The sequence below is a fragment of the Cyanistes caeruleus genome, chromosome Z (assembly GCF_971803275.1).
Source record: "Cyanistes caeruleus chromosome Z, bCyaCae1.hap1.1, whole genome shotgun sequence".
NCBI lineage: Eukaryota > Metazoa > Chordata > Aves > Passeriformes > Paridae > Cyanistes > Cyanistes caeruleus.
In genome coordinates, this window is record NC_141732.1 from 19653975 (window position 1) to 19675608 (window position 21634).

The following is a 21634-nucleotide window of genomic DNA, read 5'->3' on the forward strand; positions in this document are numbered from 1 at the left end:
TTGAAATCCTGTGGCCAGAAAAGGAACAGCAAGGTCAAGGTCTGTGCTGGTCCTTTTTTAAGGTTGGAGGCATTCAGGAAAAAGTGCTCTTTCTCTTTTATTCTTGCTGGGCAAGCTGAGGTAACAAAAGGCAGACAGCAGCTGCACCACCATGCCAAGAAAAATATAACAGCCCCCGCTCCATATGGTTGCCCCAGCCTGCCAGCAGTGCCTGGTCAGAGCAGAAAGGCATGGAATCCAAGTTGTCCAAGCCTGCTGCCCACTGTTTTTGCCAAAGAGAAAGCGAAGTCCCTCCATGAGTTCCAGCTGTTGACACAGTTCCAGCCTCCAGGGACTCTAGGTCTTCTTTCTGTTTTGCTCTTGTTCCCTGTTGGCTGATATTTGGGGAGAAAAAGGAGATTTTTAATTCCAGAAGTTTGGTTGCTGTGCTGTTTTTTTCTCTTTGTTCTCTCTCTCCACTCCAGGTTGTCTGTGGAGGGAGCCATCCTGGGGGTAAAAGCTGTCTGCCATCTTCCCTTTATCTTTCCACGTAGTCATCCATGGAGAGTGCACCTTAGGGAAGGGTTTCTCTACTGTTTTTGCTTTCCTTTCTTTCTAGGGAGTCCATGAGGAACCCAGGAAACTCAGCAACATTATAACTACTGATTATCACCATTATTTTTTGCCTGTTCCTGTTTCACTTTTCAGTGACTGTTTTAAACTGTTATTTTTTCACTGACATCTTCTTGCATTCATCTCTCATTTGGTGAATGGGAAGTGGTTAAAACTAAAAGGGGAGGTAACTCATTTTGAAGTGTCTGCCACCTTTAATTGTCTTAAACCAAGATAAAGTGTTACTTTAATTTACTCTACAGGTGCAATCCTAGATGTTATACTGTTGTTGTTTGGTTCGATATTTCTGAAAAAGGAAAGGAAGTATGTGTACACAACATAATAAGCATCTTTGTCTGCCTATTATTATTATTGCACATTTATTGTGACTCCTTAGGGAAATCTATGTTTGGCTGAGAATGTAATCACAACCTTGAACAATGAGCCCATTTCTGGGATACTCTGGCAAAGAAAATTCATCTTTTCTTCTTCTGTTTGCCTCACCTTTTACACAGCTATGACAGTGTAAGAAAATATAGAAAAAAGTATCTTTATCTGAATACAGAAAGACATGGTTTATTAAAATGAGAAAAAAAAGGTTTATTTTGAAGTAATTCTTGGTCTGGAAACAGCCTAACAGGGAAGGTGTTCATTCCAGCATGCATTTACAATCTTTCAGTCTATGCTATATTTTAAAGAATGAAAATTAGAGGTTAACCTTAAATGTTTTGTATTTCTTACAAGTATATTTTTATGTAAGTTTTAAAAAAGACTTCTATTTCATAAGTAGAAATGAAGAAGTCATTCAGAGTAGTATTCACAGTTAGAAACAGATAAAATATCCAAATATATGGAATTATTTAGATCTACACAATTCTTCATGGGCAACTTCAGGCAGAACAAAGTTTGGTAAAATGACATAAGAGATAATTGTAAAAATAATAGTTTGACTTGTATCAAATATGACTTCTATTATTTCCCAAAATAACATACCAAACTTTTTCTGTATTGTTATCAGAAAAAGCCTACCTCAGAAAATTAAATGCTATGTTTTCACTAGAGACTGGTGCTTATTTCACATACAGAACAATGTGCTGGTAAAATGAAATTCATCTGGGTTCTGTACAGTATCTTCTCATATTACTGCTATAATAATAATAATAACAGTGGAACAATAATGTTTGTAGGCAAGATCTATGGTCTTGGCAAGTTGTTCTGCATATTTATCCCCAGTTTGAGAACTTGAGATCTCAATGTGGAAATGGCTGAGTCCTTCTGGTACAGAAATTCTAGCTGAACGTCTCACAGTTGTCTTCCCTACATGAAATATGTCATTTAAACAAACACATACATGTGTTTAAATATAAAACTTTCTTGAGCAAGATCCCCTGCATCCTTGCAGTTCCATTAGTGACCCCTTCATCACAGTATTGTAAGTTCTCTGAGATCAGACATAAATGGTAAAAGAACCATGGGTATAAACCTTCCCTTGCCCCCAACTCCCTATTTAAATCATCAAACTTACATTAAGAAATCATGCAAAACAAAGCAAAACAGAAATGAAGAAAGAAGGAAACACAGTCAAAGGTTTTGCTTTAAAATTTCTTTGCAACTTAGATTTGATGAGTTGCCACTGATGTGCAAAGTAGCATTTCTCGGTCAATTTATTTCTAATTACATCACTACCTCAGAGCAGTTTTAAAAGACACTGAGGATGATGTATTCCAGTTGAAAATAAACACAGCAGATACTTCAGGTAAGACAGAGAATCAGGACACTACAAAAGAAAAATAAGATTTCCATTTTATGTGAAAGAAATTTTCTTCCTTCCTTCCAAGTCCTTTGTTTTTCCCCATGCTGAGCACCTGCATGTACTGGGCACAGTAAGGTACCCTAACATGTGCACGTGAAAGCAGGTCCAGGCAATGCACTTTGATGCCAACCTACCATTCTGATGCCATTCTCAAAGGCCTGACGTGCCAGAGAAGCAGGTCCATCCACAGTCTTGCCATCATCATCAGGCCCCCAGCTGGCGCTGTAGATGTGGATATGCTGGGGATTAAGGCTTAGAGACTTTGCTTCCACCATATCTGTCACATCTCCATCCAGCATCCGTACACCTTCAGAATGAAAAATACAGTGAACTGTACAAACTCAAAATGTTTCTTTCTCACCGCTCTCCCACCCAGAGGAAACGGTTGTCTGTGACACTGAACTGAATAATTATAATTCCTACTGTTATTAAAGGAAAAGAAACCCAGAACAACAAAATCTGGTTTGTTGGGGTGTTTTCCCAATACCTCTAGATAGAAAAAAATATAAAAAGGTATTAATATTTTCATCCTTCTTCAAGTATTAAAAATTATATAAAGTAATTTATCCACTATACACCTTTCAAACTTATACAACAAAGTTTAGGCTAAATAAAATTTAAAAAAATACTTGAACCTTGAAATTTTTTTATGTCACTTAAAGAAAACAATTTATTTTCTTTCTCCTTTCGTACTACAGTGAAACTGCAGCACCTTCCTTGAGTCATTTACAGTTTTAATCATGTTAGCAGATGTAATAAAAGGATCCCTACGGACAAGTAACCTTGGCATCATTCCTTCATTGTATGAGGCCACAAAGAAGAAATTGGTGAGAAGTCTCTTGTGTACAGAACAATTACCACACACTGTAGCACAGAAATTACAAGAGGTTATGAACAAATACGTAGCATTGTTCAACCTGAAATTACAATATGGTGAACATCCCTCTCTTGCAGAAGAAGATTTTATGAGGTATAATCTGAAATTCTTATGTTAAAATCATTCATGTGGGTTTGGACAAGTCAATGTGCCAGCACTCCATGATGTTTTAAGATTACTAGACTGAATATAGTATGCTGAAATCTGAAAACTGAGAAAATATGGAAGTTGTTTTTTTTTCTAACTGTAAAACTTTGTGGTTAAATCTGAGAAAACCACCAATGCCAGTTTTAACATAAACAAGAAAAAAGATCTACACACAGCTAGTCTGACATGTGATCAAAGGGAGGCTAAAAACTTTATAAAAATGTAATAAACTTGTATGATAGAGGGATGATCACTTCCACAATTTATAAGCTAGATGCTCTTTCCTGTTTAAAAGGCCAGTCCTATTTATAAGCCAAATTTGCATATTTTAAATTACAGACACATTGCATTTTGCTTATGAGCTCAGATTAAAGAAACTTGCGTGTTTATCAAGACTTCAACTTCCAATTAACAAGAGGCATAGGAGTGCTTTGTTGATTTTTTTCCTCCTTACTCTATTTGACTAAAAAATGAAAAGTGATTGTATTTCTCAGTTCACATAGAAATTGCCTGCATTTTATGAGATAATAAACTTCAACAAACTGTGATCTCACTATGAACTTTGCTTTATAAAAAAGAGTAATTAAAACAACTTTGGGATTCTAGGACTTAATTTTCTTCTGCATAATCACAGAAAATTAATGATGGGTGAAAGTTGTGTGCTCAGTTCCTTTAAAGCATATTAAAGTATCTCTCTAGTTCTGAAAAAAAGGTACACTGGTTTTTAAGGAAGAAAATAAAGCTTTCCTTTATCACATTGTTAGCAAGTCTAAATATTATATTCAACCAATGAATAATAACTCCAAATGCTGCCACTGGCATCTAAAGTAATTCACACTATTTTTTTTGGTAATGGTGAAGTGGTCTACTTTTAAAGCAACACAGGCAAGGCTGTGACTTAGGTGTTGTTCTCTGTAGCCAACAGACAAACATGCTTCAAAGCTGTTGGCCAAGGCCAACTATGAAGTTCAACCAGGCCAAGTGCCAAGTCCTGCACTTCAGTAAAAACAAGTCCATGCACCATAACAGGCTGGGGACACAGTGCCTGCAAAGCGGCCCAGGGATAAGGACCTGGGGGTGCTGGTTGACAGCCAGCTAAACACGAGCCATCACTTTGGCCAGGTGGCCAAGAAGGCCAATGGCATCCTCGCCTGTGTCAAGAATAGTGGCCAGCAAGACCAGGGAAGTCATTGTCCCCCTGAACTTGGCCCTGGTGAGGCTGCATCTGGAGTTCTATCACCAGTCTGGGCCCTGCACTTCTAGAAAGACATTGGTGTGCTGGAGGCTCAGGGGAGACCTTACTGCTCTCTACTATTGTCTGAGAGGAGGTCACAGTGAGGCGGGGGTTGGCTTCTTCACCCAAGGCAACCAGTGACAGGATGAGAGGACATAGTCTCAAATTGCACCAGGGGAGGTTCAGGATGGACATCAGAAAGGATTTCTTCACTGAAAGTGTTGTTTAAGCAGTGGAGCGGATTGCTCAGAGAGGTGGTGGTATCACTGTCCCTGGAGGCATTCAAGAACATGGCACTTAGTGTCGTGGTCCAGTTTACAAGGTGGTGGTGATCAGTTGAAGGTCAGACTTGATGACTTTGGTCTTACCCAATCTAAATGACTCTGTAATTCTGTGCAAGATGACATTTAACAAGAGACATCTCATTGGATATTTGCAATGAAAATAGTGTTCCTTCCTGTCTTCCTATCCCACTCCCAATGTCTGCAGTGGTTAAGTCTACACATCCTCCAAAATGCATTTGGCATGTGGTGAGAGAACAACAAAAGCTATCCAAAATGCAATTAGCAGACTGTATTTTCAGACTGTTTCAAGACTTCAGAGCCCTATAAACTTTTTCTAACATTTACAGTAATTGCAAAATGTAAGTGGCTTTTTACTCGGAACAAATTTTCAATGAATAACAGGAAACATGCAAAACTAAGCTGAACGGAAGATTTCTTTTAAAATGCTTGTTTTTATTCAACATCTGATTTAAACTTAAAGAAACAGCTGAACTAATCCTCATCAACTGAAGACAATATACATCTGTTGTGCCATAATTTAGTGTAACTGTTTTCAGGACTTGAGCCCAGCCAAGTATCTAAGCACCCAAATCCCCACAGATGTTTTACAACTTCACAATCAGTTTGCAATAATAACAGCAAGCTAACTAACCCTTCCTATAAAAAGTCTCACAAGCTCTGTATGTGGTAATTTGTTTTGTGTAATTACTGCAGAGTTTAAAGCTAAAAAAAAAAAATAAAAAAAATCCATCCCTGTGGTGGACTGGTTTGTCTTTTAGTGAGAGGGACCTGTAGCTTAGCTACACAGAAACTGGCAAGATTTATTATAAGAGAATTGTCATAACCTGTAAAAAAACCTGAAGACCTAGATTGCAATTCTACTAAAATTTTCTTTTCTACAGGTTACATCCCCACTTGCACCATTCTGAAAGAAGGCTCAGACTTACTAACAAACTTGGACATCAGAGGTTCTTAAGCATTTGGAAAAGAGACAAGGAGTACATACACTTTTAGAAGAAAATTAGCATTATTAATGGATATATTGATAACAATTTCCCATCAGAAAGATCATTAACTGGATTTATTAAACTGCCAGTATTTTATGGCATATTGATGGGGCAGTTTTTTCTTCTTCCCTTTTGCTTGATATCCTTAGTATCCCTTATGTGTCCAGAAATGCTTTCTGGTTTGAAGTAAAAGATACTTATCTTGGTGGAGCAAATCCAACATCATTGTCAGCAGGTGCTCCTCTATATAAGGAGAATGTAATTGCTTTACCTCAACTCTAGTTTCTTCTCCAAGAACACCCCAGGAGGGCCTTTAAATCCCTGGGAACAAGTGAGCTGAATACTACTTCAGCACGATATGATTCAAAAATTTTATATTTTATCTGGCCTGTAGAGAGGGAACACAACCACTGTATATTCATATGTGTAGCTGATGGCTGCTCTGAGGGAAAGGAACGAGGCATGCCAAGTAGAGGTCAGCAGCAGCAAGGCTCTTAAACATATTCAACTAGTGTAAGAGGAAGTTTAACCTACCTTCCTCTTAACTCTTGATTTTCTGCAGATCATCTGTTGAGCTTCCTGAAGTCTTATTTCCAAATGCTGCTCCTTTTAAAAGGCGGCACCTCAAGTGAGGTTTATACACTGTTACTAATTTCCAGCTTTCTTTTAAGAATAAATAATAAAAAGGCACTGGTATCTAGCCTTTACTGTTTCTATTACCTGCATATTGTGTCCATCGGAATCAGTTTTTACACTATATTTAGAAAAGACTGTGAGTCAGCTAATATGCCTGCAGGGTATTTATTACTATTGCATACTCCCATGCTTAATAACTAATAAACTATTAAGAAGCCACTGTTACTTTTGGAGAACTTTTCAAAGCCATATCAAAGCTGTCACAGGTTGTGTGACTGCTCCACTCAAAATGAAACTTTGCCAGAAGGCATCTCTTATTTCCATCAGTGCATTAACTCTCTTCTGACTGTGGTTTGACAACTCAACATACCTCACAGCATAACTGCTGGAACACAGTTAAATGCCATGTTCACATGAGACAACCTGTTCTTCTGTCACAAACTCCCTCAGTTGACCAGTTCTGATTTTCTAAACTACTCTGACAGGGTAGCTTTCTGCAGGAAGGCTCTTCACCTGAGGGGAAATTTTTTTTCAGCATCACTGTAACCTTATCCTGGATCTGGTATTACCTACCCTAATTTTGTTTACCCAGCAGGAAAACAGAAAGGTGATGTGAGGATGATGTTGTGTGCTTTGGGTAATTTGAAATGCATCTGTGCTCACATTTGATTTGTATCAAACTCATACTGATCCAGCAGAGAATAGATGGAGTATTTTTAATAATGGAAACGTGGTCTCAATTCTGCCTGTTCATATTTTTGAACTGTCCTCTGGTGTACAAATAGCTAAGCATGTTTCTGTTTTCACAGATGGGCTCTAACCTTAAGGCTCTATTTCGAACGGCAACAATTAGTGAGCTTGAACTACAAACTCAGTCTTTCAGCTGAAAGCCAATATACCAATACCATGACTTTGTTGAAAGTTCTGAATAAACTTCACTAGAAATATTACAATCTGTCACAGGCACACTACATCCCAGGAGACATGCAGATGACCTCTTGATAATCATTGCCATAGACTAAGCTAAAGACATTAATTAAACAGACAATGATTAAGAATTCACAGAAAACACTTGAAACCTCTTGGCTGAATGAACAAAAATATGTGATCAAACACTGATTTTCAGGCAATAAACTTATAGGGACATACATAGGGATCAAAAGAAGATTTTCACCAACCACAGACAAACAAAAAAAATGTGTTATGTTTTGAGAGTATTTCATTTGCAATCAATATGCAAGGCAATATTACTGATGGGTACTTCTACTTACAATTTGTTGAAGTTCATCACTTAAGAGCTCTGAATCTGTGAGAAAACCCCAATGTCCTAATTCCAGGGTCATGTTTTCATCAAAAGTTTGACATTCTATTTTTTGATGTGTACTGGGAGGCAGTGCTCCAGAGAGCACTGCAGAAGGGCTACCACAGACAAACTCCTTCAGTATTGATATTGAACAACCACTCTAAAGCTGAGCTTTACTAGTTAACATAGTGAGGCTTATTCATACAAATCTCCTTCTCTTTTTTAGAAAGGTCTGAATGCACCATTTAGCACAAATGGCTCTTTGGTTATTTTTTTTTTTCTGTGGGGGATTGCTTCACATACCTCCAATCTTGGCATTAAAGGCGATTCCTACTGTGCAGTGTGAGTTGTTTGCTGTGGCTGCCACTTCTCCAGCACAACGGGTTCCATGCCTGCAGTCAGACAAACATTTTTCCAGGTAAGCACAAATCATTGGAATTAAAGGCTTTGATTTTGTTTATCCTCAGGTGCTAAATGAACAGCTACCCATCATGTCTTGCACTATTTAACCCCTCACAGCAATTTATACCCATGTTACAATGTTCCTCTGAACATGTTTTTACATTACAACAATCCGTTTAAACTCTTTGTGCCCACTGGAAACACTCAGAGTTTGTAATAAAGACATACAGCAATGATACATAATTCAGAGCAACAGAAATGAGTCTTACTTAGATACTGGCTCTCAATTTTGAACAAAATCCTACATTTAAACAAAACGTTTCTCCAGAATACTCTAACAACCACTCCTACTGCTAGTATGTGTATGTCCATCCAACCTCCAGCAAGCACAGTATGCCATGAGGAAGATGAGGTTGCACAAATGCCCACACTGCTGTTTAGAGGTGAGGCTAAGACTGTATGCCAGGTATGCTCAAAGCTTAGGCACGTCTTGGTCCTGCCTTGGGCCCATGCTGCAGGCCTGCTTGCCTTTCTGGGGGCAGTAAAAATGTCAGAAGCACCCTCCACATCAGAGATATGCTCTGTGCCTGGAAGCAGAGCTGAGCTGTAAGTATTCAATTTGAAGAAGATGCTGAAGGAAAACACAAAATGTCCAGTGGTAGCTCACCCCCCTCCCCACTGTGCAAAGCCACAGTGGGATGCTTTGTCTAGCCCTGATCTATGTGCTCTACAAGGCGACAGTGGCCATCCATATTGTCCCCATGACAGGAAAGCTGCCCCTATGTTTTTTGTTTTTTGCCTTTAACATGGGTTTCACAGGGTGTATTCTACTAACAAATCATGCCCTCACCCTTGTGCAGTTAAGCAGCTCCATTGCAGAAATGGGACACAAGCAAGATGGAGCAGGCAGGGAACTTTAGAGAGGTGTTATGAAGGGGAGATACAGTTTCAGACCAGACAGGAAAAGAGATAGGGAGTTGATAAGACATAGACAGAAAGATAATATAAGGCTTGGGTAGCCAAAAAAAAAGAAGTTTAAGTCGAAGGGAGAAATAAAAAACTACACAACAAGCATTTCAGAGGAGGCTAGCTGAGATTAGTTGTGTACACAGACACTTTTCCTGGTGGTGGTTGAGAGACTTGCTTGCACACACATCTGGAGAACACAGCTGCTTTTTAATGAAAGTTGAGGCAAATTACAGACAAGAATCACTGCTGCATTCCCTTGGTACAGCTTGTTTTGGGAAGAGTCATTCCTTATTTCATTATTATTAGAGTAATTTTTCCCCCTTACCCTTTCAAGACACTTAGATGTGAGATAGTAAGATGATTTGTTTGGAATGGATTAATGTTCAACAAGAACAACAACAAGTAGGACTTGGAAAAATAAGAGAAAAAACAAAAAATAAAAATAAGCAATATAAATGATCAACGCTAAACTACTAAAATGTCACAGAATATAATTCAGTTTATTTGACAAGTAAGATGTACATAATCTGTAAGAAAAGTGTAACCTCTATTCACAAAATCAAACTGACAAGTTGGAAACTGATTCATTCTAAAGCTGTATCAAGATTTCACTATTATATTACCTCAACAAATTTCCTATTGATCTTTCACAATTCATTATTTGGTTGCCAAACTTGACCAGGGAACTTTTCAATAACTTCACAAAATTTTATTTTTCGTATGAAGACTTATTTTAAATCCTAACTCTTCTTCATTTGAAAAAAGCCTGTTTGATTATAATTGGTAAATAAATAGTCTTACCCATTTACAGAATTATTTTGAAAAGTCAGAAGTAAATAATTCAAAAATCACAGATGAAAACAAGTTTTGAAAAGATCCTTCAAGTATTTTCAGATAGTCTTCTAGCTCTGTGTTTGAAGTAATGTTTTTTAAAAAGGTCTTATTATTTAAATGGAAAGATCTGTCTTAAAAAGTTTTACATTATATCCAAACATCCCTTCTTTTCATTATGATTTTGTTAGGTGTCACATGCAACTTTTCAGGTGTTATCACTCAAACATCAAAGCACATACAACTATACTCTAGAAAATGTTGACATACCTGCAGACATCAGCTTAGTACATATAATTTATTAATAAATCATTCCCTGCCTGGTGAAAGGCATGTGGCTAAACTGCAGCTTTCCAGGTGGAGACTGCATTGCCAAGAAATCCCTCATGGGTACCAAGCTTGGGAAAAAGTGATGGGAGGAAGGTCTTTCAGTTGAGAAAATGAATGGATAGAAGCCACACCTGATGGAGGGAGGCTGCCTGGAGAAGAATGGAACAAACAGCTCAAATTTCTCCTTGGCTCCAAAGGGAGTGTATGGATACCTGCTACTTTGGTAGCTACATCCAACAGGCCCTGTCAAAAAGATTAGATTTCCACTGTATCATAAAACATGCTGGTTACCCCAGGGCCAAGTAATGTGTGCAACATTATTTCTGCTCACACCTCTTGGGATGCCCTTTTTCTCAGAGGGGGAAACTTCTTGTGCATAAAAACAATGCATTAGTACTAAGAAATAAAAACCCAATGCAGCCATTATTATAAATTAGAGCAGAATCCCAGGGATGTAAGCTGTAACGTGAACTAAACTATGTGGTTGTTGGAGATTAAAAATTATAGGAACAAAGGAACTTTGAATGTTTTAACAATTTTCAATCATATGGAAAGAAAAAGAACGGAAATTTGGGTAGCTATTGGTATTCGCAGGAAAGTAATCAGACAATGTGAGTTAAAATTTATTTTTCGCAAAACTCTTCTTTAGTTAAACTTTCAAATGTTTTCAAAGTTGTCTCTTAAACTGCAATATAATCTTCAACAGGAAATGTGGTATCTGAAGGGTTACAATGTAATAACAGCTGGAGAAAAAACATATTTTAACAGCAATCATCAGAAATGCATGCACTTTATTGAATCCCAGACTAATGTCTTATATAGCACTGAAAAAATATTATTTTAAAGCTGTTCATATATATGTTTATATATATGTTCTCTAATAATCTGGAGGGTGGAAAACACTTTCCAAATTAACACTAGCTTGGAATGCTATTCTTATCTGAATAAGGACATAAAAAGGAACTGTCACACGTTAAAAGCATAGGCAAGCAAAATATCAATCTTTTGCCTTTAAAACATAATCTGCTACAGCTGAAAAATAGCAACAATAAAGCTACTTCCCAAAGGAGAGATATTTGGATATTAACAGTGGAGAAAGATGACAGAGTAAATATGAAAAACAAGTTACACAAATCTTCAGCGTGACATATCAAGAAAAATGCCAAAGACCTGGGTGTCATCACAGGCTGGATACTATTTCTCAGCATCACGGTGTTGTAATGTGGTTACAGCACAGGACTGGAAGATCTCCAGTCAACGTCCCCAGGGCTAATGACTTTTTGCATGATTATGGGAAGCTGATTTTAGAACAACTTGAAAATATCTCATTTATTTCTCACAAAATCAAAGATGACAGCATTAAAACAAACACATGGAACACTTCACACATCAGACACGCAAATTTTGAACTTAACAGCATGGATAACAGCAATGCTGACTTGCCACTCTCTTAGCATTTGTTAGCTATTAGCAGTTAATTTGTCACAAGTGTGAAGTTCTGATACAAGCCTAGGAAAGGAATATGCCTCTACAATTTAATTAGCATTTTACAGTTTTGTTTTAGTGAGTGGGAAAATTTACTGAACATATAAAACAAATATGCCTTTTTTCTTTATTTTCAAAACAAAGAATGAATAGACGGTCTGATGGAGCAAATGAAATAAGATGTAGAATAAAAAGTATCTAACAAAATCAACAAATAATATATTTAGCCAAGTATATAGTTTAATGTATTGAAAATAAAATTTTTTTACTGATGTCTTAATATGCTTTAATCAATGGGAAAATTTTAATTCAGCCTCTTTTCTGGGAGGAAAAGAAACATTGGTGAGAATAAATAAAACAGATAAAAATAAATAAAACAGTTCAATCACCATCAATAAAACAGCAAAACTTTCAGCTGAGCTTTTTCCCTCATACTGCCTTTCATGCTAACTGTACAGTAACGTTCTTAAGGTGGACAATCCAACTCTTCCTCTTTAGTCACTGAAGCAAATCGCAAATAAAGCCTGTACAGATTAGCTCCTGTGCTCTGGAATTAAACCTGTTCAGCAGTAACATCAAGGCTAGTACCTTAGGAGGCTATATGACTACCTAGACATACCTAATGAAAAGCACTACTTTGTCTGCTTTTGAAACTGAACCATATGAGGCTGCTTAGGCTTCAAGACTCCCCTGCTACATAAGCAAAATGCTCTTTTCCTAAACAAATGCAGGCTGGTTGAGAGGCTGTATAAAGGGTAGAAAATCCTAGAACAAGGAGGTTACAAGCAATTCTGGCAGTCTCTTTTTGTACAGCCTAAAGAACAGAGAAAAGGCAGCTCAGGGAACACCTTATCACTCCCTACAACTCCCTGAATGGAAGGTAGCCGGGGTGTAGTCTCTTCCCCCAGGCAACAGCAACAGGACAAGACAACACAGTATTAAGATGCACCAGGAAGAGTTTAGGCTGGACATTAGGAAGAATTTCGTCACAGAGGGAGTGATGGGGCATTGGGATGGGCTGCCCAGGGAGGTGGTGGAGTCATTGTCCCTGGCAGTGTTTAAGAAAAGACTGGATAATGGCACTCAGTGCTGTGGTCTGATTGACAGGGTGGTGATAAGATCATAGGTTGGACTCAATGATCTTTTCCAGTTTACTTAATCCTGTGATTCTGTAGCACAAGCACTTGGGAAGTTGGGAACCAACTACACTTTTCTCATTATTAATCTCTGAGATTTAGATAGCTTTATCACTTTGCTAATACAGAAAAAAAGGACAAACAAAAGCCCAAGTTCAAATCTTGCCAGCAAAATGGTAAGGGGAACAACTACATTATGCATCTTAATGAGGGAAAATGGACAAAATCAGGAATATGTTTTTATACAAGGAAAAAAAGGAAGGACTTTTAAAAAATTGTTAATATTTAATAGTTAATTCTTTACACTTGGGATTACTGGTTCAGCACAAAATTAAATTCTCTGTTCCAATCTACAACAGTCTAGAACACAATCCTAGAAGAAGAAGATTTTGCAGCAACCTAATAACATTACTTGCTTAACTTTGAACAACAGCAGGGTAACACTGTACTCTTGCCCAACAAAGGTATCCTTGAAACATCTAAAGGCAGCTGATAAAAATAACAAAGAGAATAAACGACTTTCCCAGTACATCTCCTCCTTGTCTGGGTTACTGGCCCTCTCTCACATATTAATACTTCCAGAAGATGACAGTAGAGTAACCTACATTGGGTCCATTCAGGAGATCAGGTATCTCTGGCTGAAATCCACAGTATTTCCACAAAATAGATACACCGTGATTCTTAGGGGAGAAGGAAAAAAGGTGGGTATATGGCTGCCACTATATAGTTTTCTTCTAAGGCTTGACACAAACCCTCATTTAAGGGGAAAAATATAGAAGTAAGTGTATTTAAATGAGCAGAAATCTTTGTAGACACCTTCTTATACTATTTTAAAAATATTTTACTTCACTTTAATTTTCCTTTGTTCATCTCAAAAATGAAATATTTCTACCTGACATAAGTATATTCAGGATGAGATTTGGGAAATTATGCCTCACAGTAAGTCTTTGCATAAAAAATATGGATAATGAGCATAGTTTAGGGTTTTGGTAATGTCTTTTGAGCCTAAAATTAATCCTAATTTGGGAACGAGGCCTCAGATTACAAACCAATGGTACTTTACACAAATCAGAAACTTTCAGTATGCTTTATGAATTGTTCCTATTAATTTAATCTGGTTTATTTCCTCTTTCACTAATGAACTGTTATTAGTGTTTCTGAATACGTAGCTATCCCAAGTCAATGATGAATTTTCAATAGTCTTTGAAATCTTTAGAGTATGAACTGGAACATGACACAACTATTATTTTGGCTATGCCATGTATTTGCTATTCCAAGGAAAGTGCAATGAATAAAGCTTGTTAGAAAGCTGCTGCTGAAAATTCCAAATGTACCATGAACACTCTTGTACTTGGGAAAGGTTATTATATAATGGCTGCACTATGTTATCTGCACAGTAAGATGAGCTTTGGTTGAGATGGGTACAGATGAAGCAGTTTGTAATCTGTTTTTTGAAGAAGCGATTAACTAAACCAGGCAAATTTGATTTCGCACTTGCATGCATTTCATCACTTTTACTATAACATCTGAAGTCTTAAAAAAGTAATACTTTTTGGATGTAAGAAGACACTTCTATTCTCATTCTACTGAAGACGTACCAAGAGCTTGAACTGCAAATCTGAGACTAAAAGAACACCTCTACTAGAATAGCCACATCTTAATAACATCTTTCAGAACAATATTTAAGTTCTACACGCTTTTCTTTGTTCTGTAAGCAAATCACCATATAAGATCAAGAACAAAGCCAGGAGTAAAATTCTGGACTGCAGTTTCTTAGCAATCCTGTATAAGCTAGCTAACTACATTTAAGCTGGTGAGAGGCAGGAATATTTTGATGAGAAGCAAGAATGTTTTCTTCCACATTACTGCTGCCTATGGTAGGAGCTTGCCTTGTGAATTAAAAGACTTGATACTGCAACCTAACTGAGCATGAAGAAACCAAGTGATGTAATTCATTTGGTTTAAGATTTTCATCTATTTGTTCTGTTGTTCATCTATAGATGCCAAGTTGATTTCTAAGGTTTTCAGGGGTCCTTGACCTACTTTGGAGATAGAGAGATTCCTATGTATTTGAAGTGTCCTATATATCTGTAGATATATTTTTATATATATTTTTATATATTTTTTTTATATATAGATATATGCTTTTGTTACATGTAATACCTGAAATTATATGAGTAAAAGGAACCAAAGGAGTGAAGTTGGTTTTCTACTTTTCTTCATTTTTTTTTCCACCTCCTTTGCCTTGACAGTTATGTGATGCTTTACAAAGACAAAAGGACCAGCATAGCAAAAGTGGGATCTGCAACAGCTCCATGTTTGAACATTTCTCTGGATTGTAGAACATGTCTACTACATATACAAAATGTAGTTTATACCACCAGAGATCCTGTGGTCATCTTCACAGTGAAACTGAGCTTGCAGGAATAATGCTTCAGATATCTGTTGCCATAATAAAGAAGCCTTCCAAAGCTATTAGTTACTAAACTCCTGAGAAGTACATTTTTAAAAGGCTTAGATGTTGACCCTGGCAGACAGCTAACTCCTACCCAGTCACTTGCTCCCTCTCCCTCCTTCCCATTGGGATTGGTGGGAGAAGAGCAAATGAGAGAAAACTTGTCATTTGAGATAAAAACAGTTCAATAAATAAAGGAAGTAAAACACAATCAAGTGAGCCATAGGCAATTACTCAGCATTTCCAACAATCAGATGTAATACTCAGACACTCTCCAATCAACACTTACTTTGGCAATAAACCCTCAGCTTTAGTATGGAGAACACTGTTACATGTCGTGGGTTATCTCAGATCAGTTGGAATCCATTGTTCCAGCTGTATCACTTTTGAGCTTCTTGTCCCCAGCCAGCCTCCCTGAATGAGAAGGCAGTGTGGGAAACTGAGTAGGCCTCGGTGCTATGCAAGCACAACTTAGTAGTAGCTAAAATATGCATTATCAGCACTATTTTGGTCACAAATACAAAACATAGAACCATGACTTAATCTAATGTCTATGTTCTTTCACAAAATCACAGAACCATTTAAGTCAGTTTCAGGACCATTTCAGCACAGGTGAAGTTAACCTTTGACTGAACACCATTAAATGCCATGTCCAGCTGTTTCCTGAATGCCTCCAGGGACAGTGATACCACCACCTCTCTGAGCAATCCGCTCCACTGCTTAAACAACACTTTCAGTGAAGAAATCCTTTCTGATGTCCATCCTGAACCTCCCCTGGTGCAATTTGAGACTATGTCCTCTCATCCTGTCACTGGTTGCCTTGGGTGAAGAAGCCAACCCCCGCCTCACTGTGACCTCCTCTCAGACAATAGTAGAGAGCAGTAAGGTCTCCCCTGAGCCTCCAGCACACCAATGTCTTTCTAGAAGTGCAGGGCCCAGACTGGTGATAGAACTCCAGATGCAGCCTCACCAGGGCCAAGTTCAGGGGGACAATGACTTCCCTGGTCTTGCTGGCCACTATTCTTGACACAGGCGAGGATGCCATTGGCCTTCTTGGCCACCTGGCCAAAGTGATGGCTCGTGTTTAGCTGGCTGTCAACCAGCACCCCCAGGTCCTTATCCCTGGGCCGCTTTGCAGGCACTGTGTCCCCAGCCTGTTATAGTGCATGGACTTGTTTTTACTGAAGTGCAGGACTTGGCACTTGGCCTGGCTGAACTTCATAGTTGGCATCAGATTATTAATCCATCTTGTCCAGATCCTTCTGCAGAGCCTGCCTGCTCTTCAGCAGATCACCATGCACCCAGCCTGGCACAAATCTCCCTGATTTACTCTCAATTACCTCACCAAATCATCAATGAAGATATTAAACAGGACAACACTGAGCCCTGGGAATACCACTAGTGACCAGATGCCAACTGGATGCAGCATCATTCACCATCACGTTCTGGGCCTGGACATCCAGCCAGGTTTTCAACCCAGGGAAACCTATTCACCTATGCACCTATTCAAGCTCTGAATGACATGGGAGACAGTATTAAAAGCTTTGTTGCAGTCCAGGCAGACAACATCCACAGCCTTTCCATCATCCATTAGGCAGGTAAGTTGGTCATAAAAGATCAGGTTGGTCAAGCAGGACTTACTTTCTTAAACCCATGCTGCCTAAGCCTGATCCCTTGGTTGTTCTGTATGTGCTGTACGTATCTGTTTATAACTGTGCTGGGCACCAAGGTCAGGCTGAAAGGCCTGTAGTTACTTGCAACTTCCTTACAGTCCTTCTTGGGGATGGGTGTTAAAGTGGCCAACTTCCATTCATCTCTGATCTCCCTGGTGAGCCAGGACTGATGACAAATAATGAAGACCACTTTAGTGACTTCTTCCAATAGCTCCCTCAGTACATTTGGATGCATCCTACTATGTTCCATAGACTTGTGAGTTTCCAAGTGGCACAGCCAGTCACTCACGACTTTGTTACAGATTGCAGTCTACTGGGTCTACTCTGCTTTTTGTCCCTGTCCACCAGTTTAGGGTGTTGGTTGTCTTTGCTGTTAAAGACTGAGCCAGAGAAGACATTAAGTATCTCAACCTCTTCCTCATTGCTGGTGATACTCCATGCCAGGTCCAATAAAGAATGCAGATTTTCCTCTGTTCTTAAAGTATTTCTAAAAACATTTTCTATTATCTTTTACAGCAGTAGCCAGATTGACCTCTAGTTGAGATTTCACTTTTCTGATTTTCTTTCTACATGACCTACCATCACTCTATTCTTCCTGAGTTGTCTGCACCTTCTTCCAAGCACCATAAATTCTCTTTTATTGTATCTGAGTTCCTGCAAAAGCTCCCTGTTACACCAGGCCAATTTTCTTTCCTGGCAGCTCACCTTTAGGCAAATAGTGAAGGTTTGCACCTCTGCTTTAAGATTTCCATCTATATTCAGCCTTCAAGGACCCCTTTACTATTAGGAACTGATCAACTTATATTCATGGCCGTGAGCCTGCTCTATTCTGTACTTAGATACCTTCCATTCTATATTACTGTTTCACAAGACTTGTATGATAGTATAGTATCAGTCACTGTATATTTTGATTCATGTTTTTCATCCACACTGACACCAATCTGTGTCATCTGAAGATATCTCAGGTGCTTGAGCAACCTCCTTTTACTTAAAATCTCCATACTTCCATGTAATAAAATCCCCAATGAAACAGGAAACAAAAACTTCCCAAATATATTTTGAATCAGTTCTACTGAAATCACACCTAAGCAGAAATGAAAAATACTTTACGAATAAAAGAATGCAAACCTGGAGTATCATGCTTAGATCTCATTGGCAGGAAAAAAAGTCTTGGAAGCCTTTGGAGATCCCAAGAACAGTTTAGGGGAATCTTCTCAGGGAAAATTTTCTTTCATGCAAGGAAGATACTAACAGATGCAAAAATCCTACAGCCACAAGACAAAAATGAGGAGTAATACAGTGATGTGCACACAAGTCATGGATGGATCTTCACCTAGTCTGCATACTCCATTTTTCATGGTGGATGACTACTGTGACAACATTTTAAAGAAATTAAGGTTATGTAACTTTGTATCTGCACCATATTCCAGCTCAGAAACACACTTCCGACCCATCTTGAATTCTGAATGAAATTTCAGTGGCACTGTGCAAGATACGTACTGTGCTTAATCCTAAATTTTATTTGATGCTGTTCTGAATTAAATGGACCTTCTATTTCTCCTTAAAGATGCATTTCAAAAATGAATGAGGAAATTGTTGGAATAAGCTCAAATCCTACTTTTATTTGTGTTGATAATTGCTTTTTAATGAAACTTAGGTCATTGATTCAGCGGGAGCAAAGTTTCTTTTTACTTGGAAAAAGGATTCCAGTGTAAGAAGTCTAATTCTAACAGGGTCACTTCAGTGCAGAACAAGTTAGCAGCTGTTCACCTGATGTTCACGGAGTCTTAAGAAGAGAAGTGCAGGGACATAAGTTTGGGCTGAAAAGTAAAACACACCTTCTCACTACACTGTCTTTGCCACCCCTTGACAAACCTAGCCAACAGCCTCACCGTCACACATTTTGGCTAAGTAAACAAGCCATAGTCTCCTCCTCAGTTTTGTAACACCAGAGATTTGATGACTGCTTTGAGTCTGAATAGCAGTACGAGTGTTTTTTAAACCACGCTAAACATATACTCATCAGTTCAATCCACATCTGTGATATCCATTCCTTTACTTCTACATCTGAATTTCTCTATCTTGATTATTTTTCTGCAGGAAAAGGAAAAAAGGTAATTTGTCTTCAAGAGCGAAATTTAACTTTGATGAAGTGTCTAAGGTAATAATCTGCCCCTATCTTTAAGAAAAATTACAGAATCACAGAAATGTAAATCAAAGCTATAAAAAGAAACCTGCCAACAGAATTAACCTTTCAAAGACACGTATTTTCATTTGCAAAAAAAAGCAACATCTGAAAAATTCTTATAAAAACCCCCTATTAATGCCACTAAGATATTAGTTTCTATCGCAATTTTGTAAAATTCAATCATTAATAGTATGAAATTTATAAAAATGCTTCCATTTAAAAGCTTTTGACACTGGATTTACAATTGCTTTATCAAACCTATATTTAGAGGTCTTCCTTAATGCCACAAACATTAGAAGAGTAATCAATGCTATATTTATGCTGGCTGAAAAGTCTCAAAGAACCACATTTTGCACCACCTTTGACTGTGCTGACTAACTGTGAAACCATCTGGCAAAATCAATTACCACATATGCAGCATGGATCCACTCTTTAACTTTCTCCATTACCTATAATGTCTGAAAAGCAGAAAGCACAGAAAAAATGTATTTTTGGTCTCAAATTCTATTCAGTTGTACATGTAAACCTGCATGCAACTTGAAACTGGTTTACCATTTTACCACATCAAAACTAGCCTACTGTAGCTGCAAATTCTCCCTTGCTAAGTTGAAAACCCCAAAGTACAGACACATCCTTAGAAAAAATATCTACTCTGGGAAAAAGAACATCTGAAAAAACCTTTCACATCTAACTCTCGATAGAGAAGAATTCAGGAAAGTTTGTATCCTATTGTTGACTTTGAATTGTAAGGGAATTGTAAGGGAATATCTGACTCATTGTGATCAGTAATTTACATAAAAGCACTAGAAGCAATTGCATAATGCTTCAGAACTTAATTTTATTTGTGAGCTCATTGTCTGGTACTTCAGTAATTAGAAACAGAAAGAAGGCTTTCCTTAAATGTTTCAGTTAAATGTTTGAGACCATGAAAGTCTTATACATCATAAAAAGGAAAAGCACTGTTCCTCAAACACCAGTTAAGCAGTAAACAATACTGCTCAGTGACTGATATCAGGGTATAGAAAAAAGACTGTTTTTTTCATCTTTTAACTGGAATTCTAGCAGAATTTGGGTTTTGTTTATTCCTCCGTTTCGCTTCTCTCACTTTCAATGACTACTCAAAGAATTGTCTTTCCTATGGCTCTCAAAAATTATAAATTATACCACATACAGTTATCAGACAGGACTACGTACCACTGTGTGTTAATATAATGAGCAGATTAGAAGAGTTTAACAAAATGACAATTTTTGGCAGTCTGACAAAACTTTCATTATGAGATTTTCCACTATTAAAGCTGGAACCAGGATCAAAAGGCTACTTAATCAAGGCTTGTAGTCCAACAAATTTTTTAATGTCTTGTCAATATGAAATGCTGTCATCAAGGACTGATCATAAACACCAGTGATGAGAGGCACCTATCAGTGGGTGAACTGACTTAACAGAGACTGCCCCTCCCCTAGCTTGGCTAATTGTCCTCAGCTTCCAACAATTCTAAGATCCCACTTTCAGAAAACATCAAATGAACAGACATTTTATTCTGAAACAGTAAAGCATTCTTCAAAACATCAGCTGATAGTTTGTTGTCTGTTCTGGTTTAATGCACACCTCATCTCTTCCCATAGGTTTAACACGTGTTTTGCATGAAAAGAAAAACATTTTCAAATGCAGTATATAGTGAGGATTTGTGCTCCATGTCTTTACAACAATTCCTTTCAAGAAAAGAAAGTTTTCTGCTAAATGATTCTACACACATGTTTTCAGTTCGACCTAAGAGAGAAGAAATGAAGCATGTATGATGATTGTCCCTGAGGCATGGCACTCTGAAGGATAAGCATGTTGTATAACAGCACCCAAAAACTCTAAGTAACAGTTAAAACAGAAAATGAAGAAAAAATTACTCCAAATGAACCTAAAATTATTATACTTCATCATAGTACAATTCTGCAAGCTGCAAAGTTTATTTTCCTTATTTTTTCAATTTTATACTGGAACCTTTAACTACTAGCAAGCAACAGCTACTGGCAAGATCTAGTATGTCATGCAGCAAGATATTTTCCATGCTCCACCATGCCCCATGGCCAGGAGAGGGTTAACTTTTGCAGCATCCAGGAGGGATGAGGCCATGGGTTATTTGACACCACCTCTAGCCATGAAGGGGAGAGGAGTGCTGTTCAGAGGGGTGCTGTTTGTGGGACTGCTGGTTTATAAGACTATAGAGCTTTGTTTTGCACACTCTGTTACTACTCATGGTCTTCTTATTTCATTGTTGCTC

General features: G+C 37.9%; 1 protein-coding gene across 3 annotated transcripts in view; it reads right to left on the bottom strand.

Moving 5' to 3' along the window:
• PCSK5 (proprotein convertase subtilisin/kexin type 5) overlaps nucleotides 1-21634 on the bottom strand; it is a 230250-nt gene that overhangs the window by 131140 nt on the left and 77476 nt on the right. For all 3 annotated transcript variants that reach the window (XM_086868934.1, XM_086868935.1, XM_086868936.1), the window contains exons 6-7: nucleotides 8196-8284; nucleotides 2539-2711 (exon numbers count right to left, since the gene is read on the bottom strand). In XM_086868934.1, the coding sequence (XP_086725060.1) occupies nucleotides 2539-2711; nucleotides 8196-8284 (262 nt within the window). The remainder of the gene's footprint in view (nucleotides 1-2538; nucleotides 2712-8195; nucleotides 8285-21634) is intronic.